Raw genomic sequence first — 9,685 nt, 5'->3', positions numbered from 1 at the left:
GTACAAATCAAAGGTATTTATTCACAAAATGCTGGAGTAACTCAGCAGGTCAGGCAGCATCTCAGGAGTGTTTAAATGTTTACTTCGTGCAGGTACAAGAGAGCTCTCAGCACCTAGTCTTTCCTCCAGTCTTTCCATCACCTTTGGAAACTTTTATTGCTGTTTATCAACATGAGGACCAAAGTTGTGCCAATGAAAGTCAAAGAAGCCATTATGAGATTGAGAAACAAGAATAAAACTGTTAGAGACATCAGCCAAAACCTTCGGCTTACCAAAATCAACTGTTTGGAACAACATTAAGAAGAAAGAGACCACTGGTGAGCTTACTAATTGCAAAGGGACTGGCAGGCCAAGGAAGACCTCCACAGCCGATGACAGAAGAATTCTCTCTATAATAAAGAAAAATCCCCAAACACCTGTCCGACAGATCAGAAACGCTCTTCAGGAGTCAGGTGTGGATTTGTCAATGACCACTGTCTGCAGAAGGTATCACAAAATGCTGGAGTAACTCAGCGGGTCAGGCAGCATCTCTGGAGACAAGGAATAGGTGACGTTTCAGGTCGAGACCCTTCTTCAGACTTATGTCGGGGGGGGGGGGGGGGCAGGAGAAAAGAAAGGATGTAGTTGGAGACAGGAAGACAGTGGGAGAACTGGGAAGGGGGAGGGAAAGAGAGGGACAGAGGAGCTATCTAAATTTAGAGAAGTCAATGTTCATACCGCTGGGGTGTAAGTTGCCCAAGCGAAATATGAGGTGCTGTTCCTCCAATTTCCGGTGGGCCTCACTATGACACTGGAGGAGGCCCATGACAGAAAGGTCAGACTGGGAGTGGGAGGGGGAGTTGAAGTGCTGAGCCACCGGGAGATCAGGTTGGTTAAGGTGGACTGAGCGGTGTTGAGCGAAATGATCGCCGAGCCTGCGTTTGGTCTTGCCGATGTAGAGAAGTTGACACCTGGAACAGCGGATACAATAGATGAGGTTGGAGGAGGTGCAGGTGAACCTCTGTCTCACCTGGAAAGACTCTTTGGGTCCTTGGATGGAGTTGAGGGGGGAGGTAAAGGGACAGGTGTTGCACCTCGACTTTTCAGTGTGATCATAGTGAATTCTAGCTTTTCTGTCTTCCAAAACTTGGGTCTCAGTTATTTCCGAACTAGCATATGATGCAATACTTCTGATATGTGAATACTGGACTTGCCTTTGGTGAATGGTCACAGTGTCTTTCCCAGGGTAGTGGAGTCCACAACCAGAGGGCAGAGGTGTAACATGAGATTGGAAACATATGAAGGGGTTGTGAGGGGCAACTTTGTCACACAGAGGATGGCTGGTATTGTCGTGGTGACCGTATAATAACAGAAGCCTAACACCTGGATAACGATCCAAAGACTTTATTAACTACATAGCAAGCACGACCTCACGCCTGCACGTTCCACTTACACTAACTCGAATCTCGCAAGCAGTGGTCACTCAAAAGCTAATGGGGCGTAACTACAAAAGCATGAAGCGTAACATGAGTGAATCCATTACACTAATCTATATCCCCCCTCTTAAAGTGTAAGAAAATAACTGCAGATGCTGGTACAAATCGGAGGTATTTATTCACAAAATGCTGGAGTAACTCAGCAGGTCAGGCAGCATCTCAGGAGAGAAGGAATGGGTGATGTTTCGGGTCGAGACCCCCTCTTAAAGAATCAACAACGATACAGACCCATAAACTAAGCACGTCATGTATAACAATCGATGAGAAACTGGAGGAAAGTTAAACATAGTCCGGATACTTCACAACCGGCCTGCAAACATGATGACACCATTACACTAATCTACAGGTAATATGGAACAAGAGTCTAGAAGAGGATGGTAGAGGTGGGTCCAATTATAGTTGAAAAGACATTTAGACAGGCGCGTGGATACGAAAGTAGAAAGGGGACCTTTTAGATCGAGAACTTTCTTGAGACTGATTGTAGTGGGGCAGTGGGGGGGAGAAAGCTGGAAGAGAGGAGGGGGAGAGAGAGCCTGGCAGGTAATAGATTGACACAGGTGAAGAGGGGGGAGGGGAGGGGGGAGGGGAGGGGGGAGGGGAGGGGGGAGGGGGGAGGGGAGGGGGGAGGGGGGAGGGGAGGGGGGAGGGGAGGGGGGAGGGGAGGGGGGAGGGGAGGGGGGAGGGGAGGGGGGAGGGGAGGGGGGAGGGGAGGGGGGAGGGGAGGGGGGAGGGGAGGGGGGAGGGGAGGGGGGAGGGGAGAGGGGTGTCTCCCTGGCAGATAGTTAGACAAAGGCTAGATAGGATAAGTCAGAGGGCGTTGAGACAAATGGATTGAAGAGTTGCGGATTCCAGTGAGTTTACGTCTGTGCCTTTTCTGCGCCTGGGTCTATTCATCTCTTGATATCGTCACAACAAGACTAGGATTTGAGGGCGGCATGGTGGCGCAGCGGTAGAGTTGCTGCCTCACATCGCCAGAGACCTGGGTTCGATCCCGACTACGGGTGCTGTCTGTACGGAGTTTGTACGTTCCCCCTATGACTGCATGGGTTTTTCCCGGGTTCTCTGGTCGTCTCCCACACTCCACAGACAGACACGTTTGTGGGCTAATTGGCTTCGGTAAAATTGTGAATCGTCCCTAATGTGGGTTAGTGTTACGGTGCCCGGTTGAAGCTGGTCAGCATTGACTCGATGGGCTGATGGGCCTGTTTCCGGGCAGTATCTCTAAAGTCCAAACGTTGACTTCTGAGAATGATCCTGCAGATGACTGGATTATTGTACGAGGTGCATTTGACACACTGGGCCTGTACTCACTGGAGATTAAAAAGTTATGGGGGACCTCATAGAAACTTACGGAATAGTGAAAGGCCTGGATAGAGTGGACGTAGAGAGGATGTTTCCACTGGTGGAAGAGTCTAGAACCAGAAAGCAAGGATAAAAGGACTTACCTTTAGAAAGATGAGGAGGAATTTCTTTAGTCAGTGGGCAGTGAATCTGTGGAATTGATAACCACAGACGGCTGTGGAGGCCAAGTCATTGGGTATTTTTAAAGCAAAGATTGATAGATTCTCGATTATAAAGTGTGTCAAAGGTTTTTGGGAGAAGGCAGGAGAATGAAGGAAAGTTAGATCAGCCGTGATTGAACGGAGGAGCAGACTTGATGGGCCGAATGGCCTAAGTCTGCTCCTTTGGCTTATCAACACCAGGTGGCGCAGCGGTAGAGTTGCTGCCACATACGCCTGTGACCCGGGTTCGATACTGACCATGGGCGCTGTCTGTACGGGGTTTGTACGTTCTCCCCGTGACCTGCGTGGGTTTTCTCCGGGGGCTCCGGTTTCTTCCCACACTCCAAAAACATACAAGTTTGTCGATAAATTGGCTTTGGTAAAATATTGTAAATTGTCCCGAGTGTGTGTAGGATAGTGCTTGTGTACAGGGATCGCAGGTCGGCACCGACTCGGTGGGCCGAAGGGCCTGTTTCCGCACTGTCTCTCTAAACTACACTAAACTAAACTTATGACCTCATAAGACTGAGCCAGACATGGACAGAGATGCGGTTGGAGGGAAGGATTTTTTCATGTTGACCCTTGCACTCTTGTTTATCAAGTATAGATTCCATCAGGCCCTGGAGACCTATCCACCTTAATGCTCTTCAAGAGCCTCACCACCATCTCCTCGATCTCACGCTGCCGTAGTATATGTGTATTCTCCACACTGATCTCACTGTCCTTCAAGTCCTTCTTCTCAGTGAATACAGATGCAAAATACTCTGTAGGAGTAATTTATGTTTAGACAGCACCACCATTCAATGTGATCATGGCTGATCATTCTCAATCAGTACCCCGTTCCTGCCTTCTCCCCATACCCCCTGACTTCGCTATCCTTAAGAGCTCTATCTAGCTCTCTCTTGAATGCATTCAGAGAATTGGCCTCCACTGCCTTCTGAGGCAGAGAATTCCACAGATTTACAATCTCTGACTGAAAAAGTTTTTCCTCATTTCCATTCTAAATGGCCCACCCCTTACTCTTAAACTGTTGCCGCTGGTTCTGGACTCCCCCAACATTGGGAACATGTTTCCTGCCTCTAACGTGTCCAACCCCTTAATAATCTGTTTCGATAAGATCCCCTCTCATCCTTCTAAATTTCAGTGTATACAAGCTTAGCCGCTCCAGTCTTTCAACATATGACAGTCCCGCAATTCCGGGAATTAACTGAGTAAACCTACGCTGCACGCCCTCAATAGCAAGAATATCCTTCCTCAAATTTGGAGACCAAAACTGCACACAGTACTCCTGGTGCGGCCTCACTAGGGCCCTGTACAACTGCAGAAGGATCTCTTTGCTCCTATACTCAACTCCTCTTGTTATGAAGGCCAACATTCCATTGGCTTTCTTCACTGCTTGCTGTACCTGCATGCTTCCTTTCAGTGACTGATGCACTAGGACACCCAGATCTCGTTGTACGACCCCTTTTCCTAACTTGACACCATTCAGATAATAATCTGCCTTCCCATTCTTACCACCAAACACCATTCAGATAATAATCTGCCTTCCCATTCTTACCACCAAAGTGGATAACCTCACACTTATCCACATTAAACTGCATCTGCCATGCATCTGTCCACTCACACAACCTGTCCAAGTCACCCTGCAACCACATAGCATCTTCCTCACAGTTCACACTACCACCCAGCTTTATATCGTCATAAAATCTGCTAATGGTACTTTTAATCCCTTCATCCAAGTCATTAATATATATTGTAAATAGCTGCGGTCCCAGCACCGAGCCTTGCAGTACCCCACTAGTCACTGCCTGCCATTCTGAAAGGGACCCATTTATCCCCACTCTTTGCTTTCTGTCTGTCAACCAATTTTCTATCCATGTCAGTACCCTACCCCCAATACCATGTGCTCTAATTTTACCCACTAATTTGCCTTGACTATTTTTTTCCTCTTCACATACCTAAAAAAGCTTTTACTATCTTCCTTTATATTATTGGCTAGTTTACCCTCGTACCTCATCTTTTCTCCCCGTATTGCCTTCTTAGTCATCTTCTGTTGCTCTTTAAAAGATTCCCAATCCTCTGGCTTCCCACTCTTCTTTGCTATTTTATACTTCTTCTCTTTTATTTTTATGCTGTCCTTGACTTACCTTGTCAGCCATGGGTGCCTCTTACTCCCCTTAGAATCTTTCCTCCTCTTTGGAATAAATTGATCCTGCAATTTCTACATTGTTCCCAGGAATACCTGCCATTGCTGTTCCACCGTCTTCCCTGCTAGGGCCTCCTTCCAGTCAATTCTGGCCAGCACCTGCCTCATCCCTCTGTAATCCCCTTTGCTATACTGTAATACTGACACTTCCGATTTTCCCTTCTCCCTCTCAATTTGTAGAGTAAAACATCATATTGTGATCACTGCCTCCTAATGGCTCTTTTGCCTTGAGTCCCCTTATCAGATCAGGTTCATTACACAACACTAAATCCAGAATTGCCTTCTCCCTGGTAGGCTCCAGTACAAGCTGTTCTAAGAATCCATCTCGGAGGCACTCCACAAACTCTCTTTCCTGGGGTCCATTACCAACCTGATTTTCCCAGTCTACCTGTATGTTGAAATCTCCCATAACCACCGTAGCATTACATTTGCGAGGCTACTGTTTGGGGGCCTGTAGATAACTCCCATTAGGGTCTTTTTACCCTTACAATTCCTCATTTCTATCCATACCGATTCTATGTCTCCTGATTCTATGTCACCCCTTGCAAGGGAGTGAATATCATTCCTTACCAACAGAGTGACCCCACCCCCTCTACCCACCTGTCTGTCTTTTCTATACGTTGTGTACCCCTGAATATTCAGTTCCCAGCCCTGGTCCTCTTGTAGCCATGTCTCTGTGATTCCCACAACATCATACTTGCCAATGTCTAACTGAGCCTCAAGCTCATCCACTTTATTTTTCAAACTTCGCGCATTTAAATACAACACTTTAACTTCGGTAGTCATCTCCACTCTCACACCTAGCAACCGTTGAAATATTACATTATTTTGTCTAGATATATCTTGCAATATTATTTTGGACACTTGGAGGCGGTCGTGAGATGAACAGGGTGGAACAAACCTGGAAAAGACCTGGAGTCCTGGGACCAGAGCAGGGACAGAGCAGCCAGCTAAGACTTGTATGTGAAATAAGTACAGCCCGGTATGTTCATCTCCTTGTTTGTACAACTACTTCAATAAACAACTAATTAAACTGAAAACCCGACTGGAATATCTGCTCTAATGGGGATTGTGTCAGATCATTCCGACTCCCTGTGTAGTAATGGCACTTAGACAATAATTTAATAGAAAAGTTTGAAAGTTTCCATTACATACTGGTTAAGCACCTCACCCACATCCTCCGACTCCAAGCATGGAATTCCCTCCTTTATCGTTGAGTGGTCCTACCTTCTCCCTGGTCAACCTCTTATCTGTTACACACGTATAAAAAGCCTTGAGAAGAGTTCAGCAGTTTTATTTTTTAAATAATCGAATCATTGAAGTTACAGGATACTTTAGCATGCTCACAACCTGTTCTCTGAAGTTGGACTGAGTCACAGCGTAGATAAATGTGTTGGTGCAGCAGTTTAAGTGCAAGAGCATAACGCTGATGTAACGGAAGATGTACTGGGCGTCGTTATACTCCCTGGTGGGTATCCCTGCAATGGAATAAAAGAAGGAATCTATAACGTAGAACAGCCACAAGAGGATGAAGCTGCCGGACAGGGTGAAGAGCAAGATTATTGACCTCCTGCGGCTCTCCATCTCGGGGTCGCTACCCTTGTCTCCCCTGCTTTGACCTCTCAGCACCTTTCGCACCCGACTGGCGACCAAAATGTGCTTGACCGTCAGAAAGTTGAATATCAAGATTAAGCCGAAGGGAAGCAACGGGGTTGAAATGGAATCAAACCAGTCAAATCCCACCCATTCAGGCTCGGAGAAATAGCCCATCTTGAAGATGCACAGCCAAGGAGTGCCATCGATGATGACCCAGGGTCTCAGGATGAAGTACTTGGGAATATTCTTAGCGGTGACCAGGGCGCCCGTTGCCGTCAGAACCACCGCTGCGCTTTTCCTGCTGCAATATTTAGTCTTCAGCTTCTGGCAGCAAATGGCCACGTAGCGATCAAAGGTGAAGGTGACGGTGAACCAGACAGAGCAGCCCCTGGCGACGTGCCGGAGGACGTACAGCACCCGGCACACGAGGAAGATGCGCAGGAAATTCCAGGGGAAGTAATAGATGTTGATGCGCCGCAGAATGACCTGGGTGAGGATGGTCAACAGGTCTGCCGCTGCCATGGCAACCAGGTAGAGAGTGGTGCATGTGGACAGGCCGCACCTGCCCCGGGACAGGATCACGATCGCCACTAGGTTCACTGTGGAGCAGGGCAGAGAGGGAGAGGTTACACATCATCACGCCCGCTCAGCTCACGGTCAATGTCATCCGCAGACACCAACCTGATCAATAAATATTGACTCAGGTTCGATCCCGACTACGGGCGCCGTCTGTACGGAGTTTGTACGTTCTCCCCGTGACCTGCGTGGGTTTTCTACGAGATCTTCGGTTTCCTCCCACACTCCAAAGACGTACAGGTTTGTAGGTTAATTGGCTGGGCAAATGTAAAAATTGTCCCTAGTGGGTGTAGGATAGTGTTAATATGCGGGGATCGCTGGGCGGCGCGAACCCGGTGGGCCGAAGGGCCTGTTTCTGTGCTGTATCCTTTAGCTGGTCCCACTTACCTGTGTTTGACAAATATTTACTACTAGACCAAGTGGACTCGTTGGGCCCAAACCTCTCCTGCAATGATGCAGCACCCTCTCCTACCCCCTTACCCCCTTCCCCTCGTCCCTTCCACCTCCCTCCCTCCCTCTCCCCCCCCCCCCCCCCCCCACCCTCACTGGCGGCCATCTTACATAAGTACCAGATCAACGGAGCGACAACTGTGCATGCGCATATTAAAAAACATAAGAATAACTTTAAAAATATAACATCGATTTCAATGAAACTTCTTCCATAGGACCACGGGATGACGCCAAGTAAGGTGGGCCAAAAATTGTCGCGCTATCGTGTACCGTTTTGGCTGAAGTTCAGGAACAAACAAACAAACAAACAAGATTCTCAGTATATAGATGAGTCCAATGCGGTAGAGATGAATCGGACAGTACCCCAGCTTATGGAAGGACCGTTCAGAAGCCTGATAACAGAGGTGAGGGATCTGTTCCTGAGTCTGGTGGTGCGCGCTTTCAAGCTTCTGTATCTTCTGCCAGACTTGAGCGGGAAGAAGAAGGAATGAGTGGGGTGGGACAAGACTTTGATTTCGCTGGATGCTTTCCCAAGGCAGCGTGAAGTGGAGATGGAGTCAACGGTGGGGAGTTTGGGTGATGGGCTGGGCGACATCTACAGCTCTCTGCAACCTTTCACAGTCTTGGGCAGAGCTGTTCCCAAACCAAGCTGTGATGCCACCCATTAATAGACACAAAATGCTGGAGTAACTCAGCGGGTCAGGCAGCATCTCGGGAGAGAATGAACGCTATCCTTCTGCTGCCATTCCTTCTCTCCAGAGATGCTGCCTGTCCCGCTGAGTTACTCCAGCATTTTGTGTCTATCCTCATAGTCATAGAGTAATACAGTGTGGAAACAGGCTCCTATCAGCCCAACTTGCCCACACCGGCCAACATCTCCCAGCTACACTGGTCCCACCTGCCTGCGTTAGACTATGAAACAAAGAAAGTAGGTTCAGGAGTAGACCATTCGGCCCTTCGAGCCAGCACCGCCATTCAATATGATCATGGCTGATCAATCAAAATCAGTACCCCGTTCCTGCTTTTTCCCCATATCCCTTGATTCCGTTAGCCCTAAGAGCTAAACCTAACTCTCTCCTGAAAACATCCAGTGAATTGGCCTCCACTGCCTTCGGTGGCAGAGAATTCCACAGATTCACAACTCTCTGGCTGAAACATTTTTTCCTCATCTCAGTCCTAAATGGCCTACCCCTTATTCTTAAACTGTGATTGCTTGGTTCTGGACTTCCCCAACATGGGGAACATGTTTCCTGCATCTCGCCTGTCCAATCCTTTAAGAATTTTATATGTTTCTGTAGGATCCCCTCTCATCCATCTAAATTTTGGACCATAGCCCTCCAAACCTGCCCGATCCATGTAAAGTTCAGACAAAAGAAAGTCTTTTAAATCCCACCACGGCTGTGCTCACATCCACAGACTCACTGAGAAGACACTTACCAGGCACACCAATAAATGCAATGACTGTATACCAGACCTTCGCCGCGAACTGAACTGGGATATGCATGTCGACCACCGGTAGTTCACATCTTCCCCGAGCGTTTCATTTATACACTGTCGATCTCCCGGGAGGTATAGAGATTGCAACACTGCCTAAATCATTAAGTTTTTAAAATAGAAATATATGAACAGATTGCAACATGCCAGTTAAATCCCTCATGTGCAAATTAGAAAGTTCAAATTAAATCTGAAATTCGCAGAGGGTGGGTGAAATATAAACCTAGAATATGGGGTTGGAATGACGTTACCTAAAGTCCATATCAGAGTCATGTATTCAAGAGAGAGTTAGATATAGCTGTTGGGGCTAATGGAATAAAGGGATATGGGGAGAAAGCAGGAATGGGGCATTGAATTTGGATGATCAGCCATGATCATATTGAATG

General features: G+C 47.6%; 1 protein-coding gene across 1 annotated transcript; it reads right to left on the bottom strand.

Annotated features, from left to right (window-relative positions):
• Positions 1-6,476: 6,476 nt before the first annotated feature.
• LOC144611733 (putative G-protein coupled receptor 139) lies at positions 6,477-9,309 on the bottom strand. Its single transcript, XM_078430965.1, has 2 exons — positions 9,243-9,309; positions 6,477-7,378 (listed from the first exon to the last, which is right to left on the bottom strand). Exons 1-2 carry the CDS (start codon positions 9,307-9,309, stop codon positions 6,477-6,479), a joined length of 969 nt encoding a protein of 322 aa, XP_078287091.1.
• Between the last annotated feature and the right edge of the window lie 376 nt (positions 9,310-9,685).

The sequence above is a fragment of the Rhinoraja longicauda genome, chromosome 41 (genome assembly GCF_053455715.1).
Source record: "Rhinoraja longicauda isolate Sanriku21f chromosome 41, sRhiLon1.1, whole genome shotgun sequence".
Taxonomy (NCBI): domain Eukaryota; kingdom Metazoa; phylum Chordata; class Chondrichthyes; order Rajiformes; family Arhynchobatidae; genus Rhinoraja; species Rhinoraja longicauda.
This window is presented reverse-complemented; position numbering and strand designations above follow the sequence as displayed.